Source organism: Nothoprocta perdicaria, unplaced genomic scaffold (assembly GCF_003342845.1).
Source record: "Nothoprocta perdicaria isolate Ctin4 unplaced genomic scaffold, notPer1 scaffold_32, whole genome shotgun sequence".
In the NCBI taxonomy this organism is placed as follows: Eukaryota; Metazoa; Chordata; class Aves; order Tinamiformes; family Tinamidae; genus Nothoprocta; species Nothoprocta perdicaria.
In genome coordinates this window covers 4,823,439-4,844,165 of record NW_020455555.1, presented here as the reverse complement: position 1 = coordinate 4,844,165, position 20,727 = coordinate 4,823,439, and the positions used below count along the sequence as shown (strand labels likewise).

The following is a 20,727-nucleotide window of genomic DNA, read 5'->3' as shown; positions in this document are numbered from 1 at the left end:
TTTAAAAGTATTTTTCCTCCACTCAAGAACTTGACATTTTTCAATTGGTTTTAACTTCATATGATTTTTTACATATAATGGGACAAAAACATTACTTCCTCTCACAAGAAATATTTATTGAATATTTATTGTCCTTTCAGATCTCCTGCTCTGTTTGACTAGGTTACTTATACTAGATATACTGAGGCAAATGAGTCATAAAAATCTTTAGTCTATTCACACTGTGAGGTATACCATAATTTAAGGTAAAAAGATCCTCTTAAAAAGATTAGCAAGTACAAGGTGCTGTTAACTTTTCATATTTACATTTTGTCTGAATATATAAGGCCACCAAAGTTAAAATTATATGTATCACTACAACGGCAACATTATAGCCTAGTCTGAAGCTAAAAAATATACTTTGTTAAATAAATTGACTACTTCAGCGTTTTAGGAAGCCATGGAAGAGTCCGAGCATGTAAGGTGCRGGTTTAAGGGGTAGGATCCATCACCTGTGCTTCCCTCGGGGGCTTTGCTCAGCTCCTCTCTCCCTGCTCTGCCTCTGGACGYGGAACGCTGCGCCCGGCAGCGCTCGCCACGGCCCACGCGGGCAGCGGGCACCTCCGCGCCCCGCGCGGCACCTTCCCCGCAGAGGCCTCCTTTTTCACCAGAGCCTTCGCAGCTCTTGAGCATTTCCTTCTGATTCATTTACCTGTCAAACAGATGAGAAAATTACTKAAAATACAGTTTATATGGCTTTTTTTTGTCAAACTGTAGAGGCTAACAAAATCTGGAAGATCATGTTGATTTGATTCATTGAGCAAAATAGATTCTAAGAAAGCACAGATATGATTTATTTTCCCACTATTTTAACAGTATGACTGAGTGTTAGATTACTGAAAACATAAAGGACCTGTAACATGACTAAATTGATAAAGTAGTACAGTAATTATTAGATAATTAACAAGCTAGCCTGTAAAGAGGCACACACATTTTTATACCTATCCTAAGCTTGCTTTCTTCCAACTTAGCATTTTTCCTGTTCTGGGGCATCTTTTCTCTTCTTTAACTAAGACTTTGCGAAGCCATTTCCAGATCTCCTAGACACAGCTCACAATAGAAAACATGAAACAAGTTGCAATTTCCAYACACTGAAAGTTTTAAGGGTTCAATTTCCTTTTACTATAATTTACCCAAACAAGGGATATTGGCTTTGAATCTCTGTACTAAGGCACTGTGCAACAGTCTGAAACTAAAAATTGAAGACATAATATATGATTTTGAACCACCCCAGCTAAACCATTGAAGCCTACAGTTATTGCTTGTTTAAACAAATAAGACTTTTCTTATTTTATAAATTCTACTTTGTGAAAAAAAATAAAAATAAAAATAAACAAAAAAACCCTACACTCCACACACAACCCAAGAACAAAAAACACTTCAAATTAGTCCCCTGGGCTAGAGCTAAGGGATAACACTTACTAAAATATGTAAATATGTTTTATCTTAGACTCCATTTCACAACGAAGCATGATAAAGAAAAAGCTACATTCTAATAAATGGAACATTTTAAGTCGTTTTATTGTAAAAGTATAAGGCATGCTATTGAGTCTCCAGTCCCTGATTACTCAAGGCTGCCTTTAAAAGAACTTTCTCCTTCAGCAAACAGAATTGTGCTGGTTTATATGTAATTTCATACACAGATGAAACATTATAGCCTTTTTTTTTTTTTAAAGAGCCAAGCTACTAAAAAAGGAATAAATTCAATTCTCTTAGTGCAAGACAAAGACTGCTGGAGGATGCTCATGATCAGATTTACTCATGCACAAGCTATGTAATATACTAATGATACACTCTATATATATATATATGCACTAATATCATAGCTTACATAAAGGGAAAATAACAAAGGTACAGAAAAAAATTACTCTGCCTTTTTGTTTTTCAGCACTTGGTATTTGGAAATCTGAAGGTCCTCAATGCTCTCTGCAATTGGCTTATTCAGTGTTTCTGGTAGAAGGAGTGTCAAGAATCCAGCTGACAGCCCACTGATCCCAAACACCACAAACGGTACGAAAGGACCAAGAGATTTCTGAAATGAAAAATCCATGGAAAAAACCAACATTGTTTCCTGATCTGAAAAACATATGATCCACATTAAAATCTGTCAAAACCATAYCCATACAATTGTCCCATACTTTTAAAATTATCCATGAAGAAACACAATGTCACTTCTAGGCATGTATTTTCATAAGAAACTACTCCTGGGAAGTACTCAGACGCAGAGCAAAGCTCAGCCACACAAAATGCATTACATGACTATCATTTCACTAACAGATTAACACAATAAATAATGTCAGGCTCTKTCTGAAAAGAAAAAGCTGTTTAAACCATCTTGTCCCTTAACTGTTGGAATTGACTAAACAAACTTTAATTTTTCTTTAACAGACAAATTTTTCARGGGTTGCCAATGTAGCAAAAGTCAGCAAAATACTTTAAGAATTTAAAGAGCTGGAAACTAAAGCGTGAAGTTGCTAATAAAACAATCTTACCATAGATGGCACAAAYGGAGCCAAAATGCCTCCAAATCTGCAAGACATGGAACAGACACCCAAGCCAGCATTTCTGTTTCAAATAAAGGATGAAAGTTTTGTAATTACGCAGGTAGTACAACACAAATATGCAGCTACACTGAGAAAATTAATCCACATTTTTCCTTCAGTTATGAAAGAGAATCAGATATTTGCACAGATTGAAGACCTTGAGCAGTCACTCCCAGATCTGCCTCGGCAGCCCCTGGCAGCCCTTCCCGCCTGCGCACCGGSGCGAGGGGCCAGCCCGGCCAGCCCAGCCGGCCGTGAGGACCGTGTAAGGGCTCTCATGTGAGGGGCACTGCCAAGGCGCGGGCCGGAGGAGGCTCCTCAGGCCGGCAGCATCGTGGTGGGCACCGTCTGCTCCGTACCGGCTCCTCGGCAGCCACCGCTCTTCTCCTGCTCCAGGTCACACAGGTTGTTTTCACTCAGTGCTTGCTTTCCAACACAAAACAGCCATTCCCCAAAGTGAGGCCTGAAACATCTGGGCAGACGTGTACTAAGTGTTCCCTTCAGCTTTCCTGTGTTCCCTTCAGCTTTCAGACAATTTTATAACAATCTAATCTGGGCTAAGTGATAATCAAAGCATGGTTATAACAGCAGGATTTTCTTCGAAGAGGCACAYACACACAAAATGAACAAGGAAAGCACAGAGGCCTTTCCCTTCCCGACCAAAGGCAAGCAGCCACCCCACGTGTGTCCCTCCCGACAAACAGCAGCCACCTCAGCGACTCGGCGGGCACCAGCGGCGAGCAGCGAGAACCTCCCCGTGCCTGTCCCTCCCCAGGCCTCCCGGCTGCTTCCTCTGGCTGCTCCCCCTGCCAGCTTGCACTGAGCAGGGYCTCCTCCTCTTCCCCCCCCTTTCCTTCCTCGCAGCTGAACCCTGCGAGGCGGCAGCGGAATTAACCCCGACAGGCACAGCAGGGACCCGGCTCACTGGCACAGCCAGCACACCCGGGTCCACATCCCCTGCCAGCAGCCTTGGGACRGCCCAAAGAGAGCAGGTGACGGAAGGACTCAGGAAGCACAGAGTGTGCTGCAAAAGCAGACACAGAGCCACCCATGTCCTCTCCTACAGGAGCCAATTGKCCATCCATATGTCTTCAACTGAGCAGCATCCACCCCAACCGCCCTGCGCCGAGCCCAGGGCTGCCCCTCGCGTCGCCTCACGCCCTGCGCATGCCGCGAGCCCCATGCGCTGCCCCACRGATGAGCAGGGGGCACACGGAGCACATGGAGCCCACAGAGCCCACTGCAAGCCCAGCAGCTCCATTGCTGGGGCAATACACCGGCATGGGAAGGCGAGGCCACAGAGCTGCTTTCTCATCTTGATTACATTTTGTTCCTGAACACACAAAATACGCTTCCCTTCTCCTTAAAATTCAAAAATAGTCAAATAATCTCTTCTTGAGCTTTTCATACCCCAGCAGGTATTTTAAAGACACGTCACAAAATGGGTGAAAAAAAACCCAACCCACATACTGGTTTCTGGCAYCTTCCTCATCCTACCATGAAACGTATTTGCCTTCCTCAATGTACTAATTAGCAGGACAAAAATGCCGAGCACATTCCTCAGTTGTCAAGTAATAAGYAGATTTTAACACAGAGTGTTGTTATTGAAGATGATTGTATGGTAAAATTCCTAAAGGAAAAAAAAAAAAGAGAAGAAAAAGAGCAGCCCAGCGCTCTCTCCGCGTGGGCCGGGCTCCGCGGCGCCGGGCACAGGGCAGCTCCGTCGCGGGGCTCTGCCGGGCCGAGCCGGGCCRAGGCCGCCAGATGGTGCTGACGCTTTGCGCTCACCGCTCGCCAGCGCCGCTGCTCTTGCCTAAGCTGCAGTATTTGCAATTAAAATACCAGACAGTTATCAAACACATKTATATGCAGGAACTGGCATGTGGGAGGATTTTTCATATGATATCTCCAACATAATAGCTTACTGTATTACTTAACAAGAGTTGTCTAATAAAGCTGTAGAAGTGGCTTTGGAAATCGGTGCTATTCCCCACTAATGCTCTGCATCCTTGACTCACATCTTAGTTTGGTGCCAGAATATTAGTCGCAAGGGAAGCGCTGCTTCGTTTCATTAACTTTTCTGTGTTAGGTCCCTGGCCACAAACACCCCATTTGCAACACACAGAAGCATTCCTGGGATTCCTGCCGGGCACGAGCTGTCATGGACTTGGCACCGCACAACAGCAGGACTTGGGCAGACAAAACTAACCCACGTCATGAGGACATAGCAAAACAGGCAAGAGAAAGGAAAGAACAAACACAACCACCCCCCTGTAACCCCCCCCCCAAACTTTTCATTCTACGTTTACTTCTATTCTCTACCTCAGAAGAGCAAAGGGGACAGGATTCAAAGAACACACACGCACTGAAAACAGCTTGTAGCAATTTCAAAACCTCAAGAGGGAAGCGACTCCCCAAACCCAGTTTGGGTCCACGTGTCAGGGACACTCAAGGCCTTGCACACCAAACCTCTGCCAAGGAGCACCAGAACCTGCAATGCACTTCCATGCTTCCCAGGTTTCATCACCTAACACAGCACTACAAAAACTGAGTTCACATTGGAGTTTTTCCACCTCTGTAACGTATAGAAAACCACGAACCTCAACTAAAAGAGCCCCAGCTGAAGCAGCCACCTCCTCCCGCACAAGCATTTAGAGGCTCCTTCAGACACGGGTGGGGAGCTACGACGGGAGGCATGAGAACAGGGCTGYGTGGTGCTTCGTCGTGCTGCCGTAGGCTTCCTTTGGCACGGCAAGGCAGCAGCCCTGCAAACTGCTGATTAGAAACTATGAAATAAAGTCAAGTTCTTGCCCACTTGTTCATGGATTAAATGCTGTCAAGTGAGTCACTACCATATGGCAACTTAAATTAGTTGTATTGAGAATATTTAACTCAATTATAAAGATATGTAAAAGGACTTTTCAAGAAGCAATGAACAGTAATTATATGGGAGATTCAAATATATAGCTGTACTGTAAATCTTTATAAATAYAGTAAGGATTTAGTTGCATATGCTTCCATTGAACCATTATGTTTGGGTTTGTATGCAGTAAAGTTACTTCCTAAAAATCAATAGCAGAAAGAATAAGCAAGCCACACACGTCCTGCCCTTGGCACTGCAGTGCAAAAAGATTGCTCTTCATGTTTTTATTCTCAATTTAGACCCAGGAGAAGCTATCACAGGCAATCAATGCCAAACACATGACTAATAAGAAGTAGTTTCAAGCCCTGAAAAACTGCACATCATGCACTTTGATTACATGACAAGAAAAATTAAGAAAAAAACTCATATTGGTATTTCAAATAAAAATCAAGATTAGTACTAAAGCACACCAGCCATCCTACCACTGTGTGTGAAGAGCATTTGCCATTCACCACAAACTTTGTTGCTAACTTACCTCAATACTGTTGGGTAGAGTTCAGAAGTATAAACATACACGATGTTGAAAGCAGCGCTGACCATCATTTTTCCACACAAAGCTAAGAGAGTGGGGCTGAAGAACAAACCTTGGAGGAAAGAAAAAGTGAACTGTAAGCGTAAACAGCTTATTTCCTTTCTCTTGGCGTACACTGTTGAAAATACCAATACATCCGATATAATGTTGCCCTTAAATATTTTCAGCTTTATTCATCTGATCAAGTTAGATCCTATTTCAGAATAGAAACAGAAACAGCAATTTCACCTGTACATAAACAGAAATCCAGAAGCTTTATTTAGTTTTAAGTGTGATAGGTTTCTGCACTAGTTCTGTAACTCACACAAGACAGGATACAACCTGTTTATCCTGCTCTCCTTGGTCTGGGTAACAACTGCCAGGCACAAAGGCGATAACCCAGACCTCAGTTCTGCTGGGACACCCCTATTCTTCCATTACCCAAACGGGAAGCAGTGAAGACAAAATGCATCTTAAACTTCTATATCCTTTACCTCTCAGGGAGAGCTAAACTGAATGCTGAACACCCATGCTTTACAAGTGGAGCACTCCTGCACTTGGCAAGCCCTGCTCACAGCAGAAGAAAGTCTGTCTAGACAGAGAAATTGGCACTCGGAAGCTGGCGAGGGAATTGCGAGGGCTCTTCCATCTCTGCACGGCCTCCCTCGGGAGGCCAGCAGCCGCGTGCACGTAGAACCAACGTGGGATTAGAAGCACGCTAGAAATTCACTGCACATCAACTCCTTGTGCCAGCGAGCTGAGGGGTGGAACATACTTGTTAGACTCGCCTCTGAGTCTCGGAAGGTATTTTCAGCAACTCTTGCACAATATTGCCTGATTTTCTTTCCAAATGTTAGATTAATACCATAAAGTAGGAGTGCACTTTCTCCTGTGTAGATTCTGGCAATGATCTGCAGCTCATTGCTTTGAGATTCTTCAGCACTCCTGTGATATTTCTGCCTACAACCTCTTCATTTAAAGGCCTCGTAGCAACAGCATGCACAGAATTTGGTGTGAAGCAGCACACATGGAGGTAGCTGCTTCTGACTCTAGAGGAGAGAGCTGCACGGTCTTACTAAACACAAGTATCTGAGCTCAGTTGTTTAGGGAAGTGATCTTCAGAATTTAGGGGATGTAAAACAGGAAAAAAAAGAAATAAATGTTGCTGATATTAAGAAGTTGCTATAAGAGGAGTTACTCCATGACTAAGTAGTGATCTCTCTGCTGCAATGTTACATAGATTAACTTTTCAGTTGTCATCTTTAAAAGAAAAGAATAATTTAAATTGCACTTTTGAAACAAAAAGACTTCAAATTTACTTCAGAAAATATCCATCCAAGAAAGTGCAGCACTCCACTTTTCTGTTTTCAAAACAGAACATCTGATACCAACAAAACCCTGTTAAAGGGCTGTAAGTTTTCCCCACTCTGCGTGCACACTCCCCACCTTCCTTCTTTGCGAGACGTATCCAAGTCAAAGAAAAGTTAGGATCACTCTGTTTACTACAACCATGCAAACCTAAATAGGAATMAAAACGTAGCGGATCCCTAGACTAGAGCTTGCATTTCTTTGGTATTGCATAAAACAGACAAAAGAGGGAAGATGTTTTCAGGCTTATAGCAGCTTCTGAAAGAAGAGATTATTACAGCTTAACTCCTGGCCATTGATCCTCTTTCTCATCATCTTCCAATCTGATATTCAGGTAAATTGATCAGTTCTCAACAATAAAGAGAGCACTGAGGTAGCATATCAGATTTTCCTTAGCCACTGAAAGATTTTTTTGTGTCCAATTCAGCATATCAGGTATATTTGCACCTGGATTATTCCACAGACGAGGTGACAACTTGGATCAGATTCTTATCAAGAAATAACAGTTATCTAGAAATCAGGTCATGTGAGGTCACAAACATGAGGTGGAGGTGCCCAGGACCTCATTAAAACCTTAAAACCAATGTAATAAAATCAAGGATCTTGTCCATCACTCCAAAAGAAATGCAGAGTGAGACAAATTTAAGAAACCGTCTCCTTAGTAATATGAAGGTCAGATCAGAGATGCAACAACCCCCATTTCATTTAGGGAATTGACTCATCTTTGTCATACTCGGACTCTTTCCCTTTGATTTAAACAGTCACATCATTCTGGGCTGAGAACCAGCTTTACTCTTACCACAGAGGAAAGACATTTTAATTAGATTAAGGTCAAATGAAGTGAAAGAGGCAGCAAGTTTCCTGAAATTTAGCAACTCCTCAAGAATTATTTTATACTGATTAGTCATTCACTGCCTTTATTTTGTCCTTTTTTAAAAACCAATAAAAGGACCAAAAAGAAGAAAACAGGACAACAAGGAGCTAAATTAACACCAACATGGCAAACAGGATTACGGAATATTTTCTCTCCTGCTGTTTTCCTTCCTGAGACTTTGTTGGCACCTGTTTGAACGGATGTCAGACAGCATTTCTCTTACGGCTAAACACAACCTATAGGCACCCACCTTGTGATCATATTACTGTTGTACTTGGGTCAAAAAAGCATTAAGGCTAAAACATTTCTACTGATAAGATACTAAGGAAAACACAAGTCAAGAGTGGCCACTTGCACTTGTTAGTCTTGAACAGACTTGTATTTTCAGTAAATAAATATTAGTATAGATAGCCTGTACTTGAAATGGAAAGAGTGAAAATACTAAAGAAATAAGCATTGGTTAAAGTCAAACAACCTTAAAAAAAAAGTTAAGGGCTGCTTCATCAGTCCCTATGAAATTAGGGACTTCCCTTAAAAAAAAAACTGTTGCTACTGCTCTATCAGTATAAATCATCTTTACAACTACAAACTGCAGCAAAACAGAGGATGAAATCAGGGAAGCCAGCACTCTTCCTGCCGCTCCTACAACCTCCAGATTGTAAATCCRACCCTCATTTCTAGTTTGCAAGTACAAACCAAACCAGTTTCTTAAAAGCTTTAAGTTTTTTCATTATATTTTTAAAGAAATGACCAATTCAGGAAAAAACACACTTCCTATTTCTGTAAATATTACATCTTAACAAAACAAACATAAAGTTTGGCATTTCAAACAGCCAAGATCCACTATCACTACACGGCACTGCAGCCTGGCTACACACATCAAGACTTCTAAAGTAAAGTGATTAATAGGGATGATTTAATAGTGCCTAACGGGGAATGTGATAGCTGCCCTGACCTTCCACRAGTCAAGAGCTCAGAATGAAGCTGGTTCAGTTATCAGGTCCTAWTCAGGGCCAAATTATACCCAAAAGAGTTGGAAGCAACTGACAGGTCACTGGCTCCCTGACCAGCTATGCAAAACGAGAGAGAAATAAGGGGAGAGAGATAGGTGCAACTGATAGGCCTTACGGTGCTGGCAGCCTCGGTCAAGAAGTTTGCTGCTCTCTCAGCTTAGATTTCAATTAACAAGCAAGCACTTGGGCAGCAACACATCCTTACCAGCATTTGTTGGCAGCAACAGGGTAAATACACAAGCGAACCCTGCAAATACCAGAAAAGAGGCCATAGTTCGTCGTCGGCCGCACCTGGGGACAGGAAGCAAACAACAGGCACACAGAGATGGTATCAAGGCTCCCRAATCTGTTGTTTTTGAATCTGATGGCAAAGGCCATCTGAAGTACGCAGCAACATCAGTAACAACTGCACCTATTGCACCAAGACTGTTGCTTTGAATCTCACTTATCTCAAGTCTGTAAACAAAGTTTTACCACAAAAGCTTTCTTATTTCTAGCTAAGTTTTGATTTGTAAACTATTGAATTTCTAGCCTTGAAAAGATGAAATACCTACACATACCTACAGGAATATACATGAACTTTTTGTTCACAGTATTATGCAAGACAGTTTGTCCTGCTGCTAAAAAAAGTATTGTAGTAAAAACAACACACAAAGATCAAGTTAATATTGGGTATGAAGATTCCAATACTTCTTAATCTACACTTCTATTATGTAACTTCAATTACATGCAATTATTACATTGAAAAGTTATTTGGTATATTTTTTCATCTAGTAGCATATACATGCAGAATACATAGGGTTTTTGAATTAAAAGAAAAGCAGACATCACAGAAAACAACCACCCATCTCCTTTTCAGATACTTTTGATGGCAGATAAGGACWACAAACATAGGTATTCTTAGTAATGAGTTGCAGTTGCATAAGAATTTGCATATGCTTGTTACTAAGTCACAGCTATTTCTAATTGCCCATACTAGAAAAAAACTTTCTAACAAAATATATATGGTAGGAGCTTTCAATCTTTTTCGTAAAAGAAGTTTAAGCTACTGYATAATAAAGCTAAATAAAACCTGATCATCTGACCTGTCACATTCTATTTTGTGTTAAACATAAATGTATGTGTACCCTTACTTTACGAAACAAACAAATATCTAAAAAATTGTAAATTACAACCAGAGGAATAGGTAGAAGATAACTAGGCCAGTTTGTGGTTTGAGTTGATGTCCTTGACCCAGGTTTCTGGGGAGTGGAGTGGGGCTGTTTGTCTTGGCTTTGAGCTTGGCAGAGCTGGCGGTTCCCTCTGCTGCCAAGGACACTCAAAAGGCAACACCTGCACTTCACCGAGGCAAGCTCTTTGTGCCTCAGCCTCAATGAGGCTAAGGTATTATTTTAAATGATCTTTAGAATGATGATTAAATAAAGTCCAGAAGAGCTTTAGGTCTCTGCACTGACTATTCCGTCTTTGGAAATAAAAACCCATGTAATGAATGGCCTCTAAATAGAGGGAGAAGTATGAAAACACAAGAGCACTGCCTATTCCTGCCTTAACGAAAACACTTCATTTTCTCCTCTGAGAACTTACAGTAAAATTTAAGAACATTTTAAACTGCTTTCAGTTGCAGTTAGTAAGCTACACAAAAGTTCGTTCTGAACAAAATATACCATATATATATATTTATGCGCTCAGGATACTTACATAACTAGGATACTTAGCACATATCCATAAAGAACACCAGACCTCTTCCCCCCCCCCCCCCACAGAGTTGAAAAGCTCAGCTCTTGAATATTTCAAAAACTAAATACAACTAAAAAGGCAGAAAAATCAAGAGTCCCATTTCAACTACAGAAATCCCTAGAGCTCACTAATCCCAGAAGAAGCTGGGAAAACAGTAAAGTATCTTACTGATATTTTTCTATGCTATCTACAGCTATAGGCGAAAAAATAGAAAATAAAACTTTCTTACCAGGATTTCTCAATAAAAACCATGCAGAGAGGAAATGCTGGAATTTCGACAAGACCATAAAGAGCCACATTTAAATACAGATTCCCTCTTAATTCACCAGCATTTAAAGTTAGCCCGTAGTACACAAAGCTGCAGACATACCTGGAAGCAACCACAGAAGTTTAGATTACTTATATAACTATTCTTTAAGGCTCAAATAGCACTTAAAAGCTAATTAATATATAACTCCATATAACTTGAGTTCCACACTGGGAAGACAACTTTCATTCCTCTCATCTCTGGCCTTAAAAAGGGGAAGAGATGGAGAATAGCTCCTATTTAAATGAACCAAACATTGAAATTTTTCTAATTCCYGAGAGAGAATGTTGATATGTGTGCACAGCATAGCTCTACACATTTTCCATTATTTCCATTACCAAGAACCTTTCTTGTAAGTTACTTAGCACATCTAATACACTGAGTTCAGGTGATGCTCAGTGCTGCAAAGCAGCCCTGCACAAGGGAGCAATTGAGCACATGAGATGTCCTGCATCTCTCTGCTCACCCAAGACATCAAACCACCAATTTTCCCATGGGAACGCTAAAGCAAAAGCGTCTTGGCATTCCGGAAAAGTTATTCCACAACCAGGTAACAGGAACAGATCAGACGGCCCCCTCAGCATCCTTTCCCTACGTACCAGATGTACATCAGTATGACAGTTCGCCACCGAAGGACTGGGTGCTTTACCAGGTTTAGGATACCAGGTGCCGGTTCCTCCTTGCTCAGAGTTCCTGCACCTGGCTTCAATTTCAGATTCAGTCGCTCTTTGCCATTACCAAGAGCAATGTACTGCAACACATGCTCAGCTTCTGCAGTTTTCCCTTGGGAATAGAGCCATCGTGGCGATTCTGGGAGCATACTAACAAGAGAAAAGATCAGTGATGAAAAGCTGGTTCCTATAAGCAGTGTACTAAATCAACCTTGTTTTTGAAAATAGCAATTTATAGAAACAAAAAAAAAGTAGAAATTCCTGGAGAAAAGAAAACAAAAAATKATTTGCATTGTTCAGCATATTAGATCTCACATACTCTGCGAGCGTTATACAGGTGACTATGCAATTATTTTTGGAGCTCTTTACAAAGCATTCACATTAATGTTGAGAGGAGTTTAAACCTAAATCTTGACCTCTGCTCAACCAACTTCTTATGAGATACRACCTAGCACTACCCTGGAAGCACCTCAAATTCCAACAATCTTCAGAATCACAAGAAAATTTTGTTCTCAGGAAGGTTTATTTCATTTTTTTTTCCATTAAAATAAATGGTGTAGAACATAGGTGAAGAGACAAGCAACTTCATTGTGAAATCAACTGCCAGCTGATCTCTGCCCGTACAACTTTCAAACCACTTGCTCCTACATAAAACCAAAACACCTTTGCTCAGTGCAACTTCCATCTGTGATTCCATTTTGCTTCCCTCCCCAAAGCTCAGTGTGCCATTTCACACGAGTGATAAAGCAAAAAGCAGTATTTTTGACYAAGCCTTGTTTTATTTTACTCTGACACTACAAAGAGATTGTTCAGATATACGTCCTACAAAGTTACATTTGGGTTATTGCAAAAGATGTTTTTTAATATAAATATTTATATAATATAAATACATATATATATCTGGGGGGAGGGAGAGTACTTCTATTTCTATCAGRAACATCACCATGGAGGGAGAAACATATTATCTCTATATAAAATATTATTTCACAAGGTCAAGGTTTCATTAAGAGTTGTTTTGTTTATTTTAACAGATACCATTTCAGCAAACCCATCTAAATATATAATGCATATGTATATGTCTGTATATGTGTATATATGTGCACACGTAGGTGTGAATATATATGTGGGCATATTCATATACATAGGGGTGTGTGCATCTCTTATCAGAAAAGCTGCTTTCTTCCTAATTCAGCTAGACATCCTTGTGTTTCACAAATACAACCTACTACACCAATAGCTCTCTGCTTTTCCTCTTACAGCTCATAATTGGTAATTAGTAGAAGGTATATTACTTGATATATTAAAACAATATTTTGTAACAACATATGCCAGGCAGGAACTAGCCTTTTCAAGTCACTAAATCCTGCTGTATTTCATACTGACTTGTACTGCAATGTCTGCTGAAGAACTGAAGTATGAACATGCGAACACAGATGCAGGAGCAGACGCAGGAGCAGATACCAGAGGACCCGCCTAGAAAGGCAGTCCCAACCAAGGATCCGCCTTTGTTTCCTACTGCATTCATTTGTCTCATGAAAGGGAGCCCCACAGACACCCTCGGAGCACTTCCAAAACTTCCCCGGCGCTGAAGCCCTTCCTTGGCAGCAGGCAGCATGCCCGGCCGCTGGCAGCCCTGCCCTGCCCTTCCTCAACAGCCTGCACACAGCTGCTCTTTGCAGCACTGGCCACAACTGTAACAGCATGCACAAACACAAGCTTTTCTGCTGGGGAATCCTGACCTTTTTTCACTTAGAATTGCTTCTTACTTCACTTTATCCTGATGACAGAGCTTTGCAGTATAATTTCCTCTTACTTGCTTCATTTTTTTCCATAGAAAAGTCACCCTTTTGAATGGCTACATTAAAAAAAAGCAACTGTAAGTGCACAACTCCTCTTCATSAGTATAAAGAACACGGTCCACTTACAAGGAGAGAAGAAAGAAGATGAGTCCTGGCGTATTGGACAGCAAGGCCAGGCAGCGCCATTCCCTCACCCAGTAGCCCAGCAGCGCGTACAYGGCAATGCCGACCGCAAACGTCAAGTTGGTCAGCGAACCTGCGAGCACAAAACCAAAGTGGTGACTACAGACACCAAGCAAAAGCTCGTATGTAAAAGCCTTAGCTTTCTAGCCGGTGATATGCTCAAATAGCCTACCAATAATACCTTTATGGCACYTGTCAACCTGCTGCCTTAAGTAAACAACGCATTCCCCATGGGAAATGCCATTGTAGAAGATTAACTCTTCCCCACCTCCCTCCCATCCCCACCTCYTTAAAAAGAAAGGCAAGCGTAAGAAAGGACCAGGAAGYCACAGACCAAAGAAGATCTGAGGGCAGGAAGGGGAATTATGTGATTTATTTAGGTCTATTGAGGTAATCTTGAATAGGGGTGGAAAGCTGAAACAAAAATTGGAAGTGAGCTATAAAAACACAAAGACTGATTTAGGTACAAAAACAGCTGCAAAACAAAGATACATTACAGTAAAATCAGTAAATTTCTGATGAACAAGCACAAATAAAAACATAAAAATCTATGGGGTCAGCTTCAAAACCAGCAGTATAGCAGAGGACTCTGCAGACTGCTAGAGCAGACCTAGTACTAACCCAGAAGCTGTCATGTCTAGCCTAGCTCACAGCCAGCACACAGGAGAACACTGCAGCTGAGCAGAAAGCTCAGGAGCTTCCTCCTCCTTTCAGCCACTGACCACTTGTTCAGCATCTCTTAACTGCTCAGAGGAACTAGAATAAAGCACCTAAAAGGACCAGCTGCAGGAAATAGAGTCTCTCTTCGGTCCCTGGGGAGGCTGGCCCTGCAGGGAAGGGGGCTGGGGAGACTGGAGACTGACAACAAGGGGGAGGGAAAGAAGGGCAGGAGAGAGAGGTGACATGAGTCAAAAAAGCCAACCCAGCAAGAAAGGAAAACACAGCACTTAAGCAGAGCTGAAGTGGAAAACCACAGCCAAACCACAACCTCCTCCCGCATCCCCAAAAGCTCAGATAAAGAAGTTGCAGAATAATTGAAGAACTGAGAGAAAGAAATAAGCTCACAGCCACAACAAGTCAGCATTTGCAACAAATTTTACCCCATATTATGCCTGCCAAAAAAGCATTAGAGTCTGAGTTACTCTAGCTTTACAACTGTATGACAAATAATTGCAAAATTTATTTTAAGTCTTGGCAGCAGCAAACCAAGAGGACCCTTAAAGACACTGGATGGTCAGCAAATCCATCAGCGGGGGGAACCACCAGCCACAGCACGGGCACTAAATCATTCTGTGGTGCAGGGAACTTCAAAGGCTACTTGAAAGAACATTTTCCAGAGAGATCATACAGCATCACTCAGAATCTGTCGGAATCTTCCAAGAGATTATAAATGAAGCAGTCCACAAATTGAGACATTTTAGGAATCATTGTGCTAGTTTAAAGACCTCAGAGATTCACCAATTATCAAACAAACCTGATCCTGTCTTCGATGTCCAAGCAACATTCCCACAGAAGTTAGAAATTGAATGAAACATCACACAGTCAATTTATACTATAAACTGAATTCATTTGCTACAAACATGCAAATTTAAATAGGTATTGCYAAGAACAATACTCTGCATAGTAATAAAGATTAAATATTCCCAAATCCCACCTGTAAGTGACCAAAATGATTTTCCTACATACTCTTGTGTTAGGACAAAAGACACAAGAGCCATTCCACCATTCACAATTCCAACAAAAAAACGGGAAACTGCAAATACATCGTAATTCGGAGCTAATGCTGTGACATACCCAAAAATGACATCAAAAAAGAGACCTGTAAAGACAGAATGACATGTGATTATTATTTACTATATGCAGGTTAAACAGAGCATAGAAGGGGAGCACAGTAACCRCCTGCTCCAGTGGTTATTCCAGGGTACCCCAGGGCCTCCCTCAGGCCTATACAAACTCCTGTAACACGAAAATTACAACTACCTCCAGGCCACTCCCTTGAGACCTGCAATCCCAAAAGAAAAGTTTGACACAATGTTATCCTTAAAAAAAAGACAAAGTTGCAAGACATACTTGCAAGCATAGCTGGGAAATAAGATCTCAATACACCCATTACTTGCTCTGAAAAAGTTTAGACAAATCATGTTCCTGAGGAGCATTATTCCCATGGGGAAAAATAGTGTGCATATGCATTCAAATACAGCATTGTGTTTTAGGTACATACATAGCAAAACCAAAGTCTTTTTAAATTGGCWTTCCAGAGACGAGAAGGATAAACACACAAGGCTGTAGACCCATAACCAATTGTAGTGCCATTCAACTCAGAAATGCTTATAAATATTAACAGCACTATTAGCAACACCTGAAAAACTATTTTAGCTTGATATCTAAACTGTCAACTCATTTTAATAGTCTTACCTGATATATAAACTGGTTTCCTCCCCAGCTTATCTGACAAGGGGCCAAATGTGATATTCCCAATAAGCAATCCAGCAAAAAACAGGGAAGATGCAAGACCCACTTTGTAGGCTTCTCCTTCAATTAGGTACCACTGTCAAAAAAACACACACAAAAAATAGAAAACCAAAAAAAAGCACACTCTCACAAAAACTATCATGTTCTCTGTTGTTAGTGCTATTAGCAGTAAGTTGCTGGTTCCAAAATAAAGAAAAACTATCCAAATTCTTCTGCTGTCATTTCCCACTGCTCACTTTACATCTACGTAAAGCTACACAGTTTCAAGTGTAGCTGATGAGGCAGGCAGGCACATCTCCTCTCCTCCTAGTATAGGCTCTTACATCTCTTCTTCCCCTCCCCTAGAAATCTCATTTTAATATAGCAAGCACGTTAAATTTCAGCGCTACATATTTAATTAAAATCCATCCCAATGACCAAACTTTTCTAAATCGACTTATTCTACATTATTAGAACCAGTAAAGGCCGTTTTAACTGCTTAGCCATTTCAGCGTTTAAAAGCTCAATTCTTTTGACGAAGAGTTAATAGAAACAAGCAAGAAATCAAGCACGGTCACCCCTGCAGCACTCGGTGCTGGGCAGTTACGTTCCTGGGATCCCGAAGAAGCCCAGGTGCCCCTCGTGACCGCACAGATGTTCTCCTGTTGTGGACAAGCCAGGGGCCCTTGGGGAAAGCCACCCTACCAAGGGCTCGCTTTTCAGGACTCGGACAGCTATTCCCTCTTCTTTTGCTTGGTTATAAATTCACAGGCAGGAAAGTAAAGCAACCTAGGGGTTTCTCCACACAATGTATTCTATGCCCATACGCTCACTCAGCTAAACTGAGGCAGGCTGGAAGCTTCACGAAGCAGCTCCCGAGGGCGCGAGGCTGGAGGCTGAGCCAGACCCCGCGGCCCCCAACATCGACACGGCCCCACACGCCCCGCTCCGCACACGGCGGGCACAGCCGGCAGCAAGCAGAAACCCTCCTATGAGTGATTATACAAGTAAAGAAAATACCTAAATAAGCTGTTTAGAAAAAAAGTAAACATTTAAAAATTATTAGAAATATGGTGGGAAATTTCCCCTGGAACAAAAATAAAAATATTCACACCAACACATCCTGACTTCTTAAATGACATTTATCACAGAATGATCTTTGTGTCAAATAAAGAAGGGTAGAAGGAGCCTTTTTTTTTCTGCTCCCAAAAAAGCAAAGGGTAACTCCAAGGAAAGGCACACGACCAAAACACTGTACAGTGCTGCAGGGCCTCAGCCCCCAGGGGTTCACCTTGAATTAATATAAACCCCAAAGAATACTCAGAATATTGAGGCAATAGCCCTCAACTTTAGAAGACTTGAGGATTCTCTGTGAAGGCAAGTTCCTGCACAGCAGCATTTGTAGCCGTGTTCTACCACCAGCCTCAGTAARTTTCAGTCTATCAGGGGATAATGATGCAGTTCCCCAAAACTCACCATTTCCTAATTTTCTGAACAGACGCCAAAAGGGAAATATTCCTGGCCACAAACAGGCCAGAAAGGCATCCTTCAGCTGGTATAAAAATAGCACAGCGCAGCACTGCTGGCGTACGTCTACTCCAGCCCTCCCCAGCATACAAATTACTGACTCATAGCTCTTATCCAGCAAAAGAAAACCAATAAAACCAAAACAAGCCCCATACCACTTCAATATACATTTTTTATTTTACTGTGCCTCTGAAATGGAARAGTGATCCTGGAAAACACTAATCAAGACAACCTGTTTCTGATAGAGGATATGATCCAATATTGCATCATTCCCTCCCATGCCTAACTGTTACATTTTCCCATGATAAACATCACACAATCACATCTGAGATAATAGGACAAAAGTTAAAATYGGGCATGAGCCATGTCAAATGCTAATCTTCCTCAGCAATTTTACAGAAAAGCTGCTCCAAGAAAACATCAGCAGAAGCCTGACAGTTTACACTAAATCAAACTACTCACGCATTTTTATTTTTGTGGCACTGGCAAAGATACTTAGACCATTTGCTCCTGCCTGAGCGATTATGTCCCAGGGATTAGCAAAAAGCAAACCCAAATTTTCACATGAAACTGCTAAGACATAAGGATTAAAGGTCAAGCTTGCGTCTCACACATCAACCTTCAATCTGTTCCATCTCCTATGCCTACCACACACAAAAAGATTCAGGCCTGTGATGTGTGAATTGAACTTTTATAATAGTTTTACTTTAAAATGCCTCTTCTTTGAGAGCATGATGCAAGTTACAGTGAAGATYAAGTAAACAGCACAAATTAGACATGACACAATTGATCTTTTGCTCGATAAAGAACAGATGTTAGGAGAAGCCTAACTAAAGTCATGGTTCAAGTAGTCAAGTGATACACTGACCATCCTTCTCCTTCATAACTTTCAAAACCATTTGAGAATAAAGAAAACTGAAGGAAAAACAAATTAAGCTTAACAAAACTAAATTATTTTAAGAGTTGGACTTTTGAATTAAACTAAGAATTTAACTGTATACTTTCTGATWATGAAAAATAACATGACAGCAGATGGGTGGGTTATGATAGTTTTTAATTGTGTAAGCAAAACACTAAATTAAGTCCTATTCAGCTTTGAGAGCTGCACTGATGACATAAATCTGCAAGTGAAAAAGAAATGGTTACGCACAAGCAAAGTACTTACCTCAGTTACTATTGAGGTGAAGTTGTTTGCAAAATGGATGTGTTTGGAAAGCTCAGCTCTGCCAACYGGAATTTCCTCTTGGTCAATATGATACTCGGGTGCAGCTCCCACAAGCACAATAAGCATCGACTGACAAGCCACATATACCTTAAAATAAGATACATATAATTAACTGCAAACCATTTCCAAGGGGGCTTKCCCTCATTTAAGGGCACGTTGTAAGCATTTCATTACGCTAATAAAAAAAAAACCCTTTACTCAGCCTCACATAGGCCGAATATGAACAACCTGTCTCTGATTTTTAGCTCTTCACTGTTGATTTAGATAGGCAAAGTTATTTTGAAGCAGTCATATTATGCTTACCTTGAGCATTCTTACAGAAGTTTTGTTTTCTCCCCTCTCAATTCCTTCCTCCATTACTTAACTACTGTAATTTGGAAGACGCGACCGCGCTAGCGCGAGGAAGCCAGTCAGGACGGGGCAGAGGAGGGCGCGAGCAGGGCAGGGGCTGCGGGCAGCAGGCCACRAGCGCGCCCCGCGCAGCTCCGTGAGAGGGGCCAGGCAGCTGCCACGGCTTGGGGYCCCTTCCTCCCGCTCCACAGGAGCCTGCAAAGCAGCCTGCAAAGAGTGGGGCACGTGTTCAAAAGCCATGAACAGAGAAAGACTGAACCTGCGATAAACTACACTGCAAGGAGACCAGGAAATGATCTGGAAAACACCTTACAAGAGGGACAGCACRGAACTTCCCCAGCACCAGTGCCCGTGAAGGAGGCCAGGAAGCCGGCTGACRGTGGGAGCGGTGACGGGGCTCACGGTCACGGCCAAGCCCAGCGCAGCACGATGAGGGGTGCTACAAGAGCCACCCCAGCATCGCTGTGGGCTGCGGAGCAGCRGCAGCCGGGCTCCAAGCCCCCCCGGCGCTCCATGCAGACCCCTGTGGAAGCTGTRAGGATCCCCAACACGGCAGGGGAGTGGGGAGCGCCTTCCTCTGCTCAGCGCAGCGGGTGCCCAGGGCTGGGATCCACGCTGCCGACCAGGCGCCCAGCACCGCCCACCCAGACCCTCCGGGGGCCCCCTCCTGGGCYGCCCTCAGCCCGGCCGGCAGCGGGTGCCAGGGCTGTCGCACCGGCAGCCCGGAGCACCATGACAGCCCGGAGCACAGCCACGGCAGCCCGAGCAGCACCGCCACGTGGGCAAGCAGATCCTGGTGCGCCGGGACGGACAGCCACAGCGAGCAGCCAGGAGCAGCGGCTGCCGCGGCCTCGCGCCCCGAGCGGCCGTTGGAGCCCTTGGGAGGCCCCTCACCTGCAGCAGCACCAGGAGGCCCACGAGGCGCCGCTGGCCGCCGCCGAACTCGCCCGCCGCACCGAAGGCCTCCTCAAGCTCCAGGGCCATGGCCCTGCCGCCGCCGGCACCTCCCCCGCGGGCAGGCCCGCCCCTGGGCCAGCCCGGCCGCTTCCCGCTGCTGCCCAGGGCCTGCCTCCTTTCCCCATGGATAGAGGGGCTCCAGGGCAGCKGGCGGGCACACAGGGCAGCCCTACCCTCCCTGCAGGGCGGCAGCTCAGACAGGGCTCCCTGAGCTGGGCTGAACAACCAGCTGCGGCCAGGGAGGCAGC

The 20,727-nt window shown here is 42.9% G+C and overlaps 1 protein-coding gene across 1 annotated transcript; it reads right to left on the bottom strand.

The window, feature by feature from the left end:
* Positions 1-687: 687 nt before the first annotated feature.
* Positions 688-20,506, bottom strand: LOC112950464 (solute carrier family 22 member 15-like). Its single transcript, XM_026042998.1, has 12 exons — positions 20,417-20,506; positions 19,112-19,273; positions 16,384-16,516; positions 15,623-15,787; positions 13,912-14,041; positions 11,915-12,136; positions 11,238-11,378; positions 9,477-9,562; positions 5,981-6,089; positions 2,532-2,604; positions 1,908-2,071; positions 688-691 (listed from the first exon to the last, which is right to left on the bottom strand). Exons 1-12 carry the CDS (start codon positions 20,504-20,506, stop codon positions 688-690), a joined length of 1,479 nt encoding a protein of 492 aa, XP_025898783.1.
* Positions 20,507-20,727: the final 221 nt, after the last annotated feature.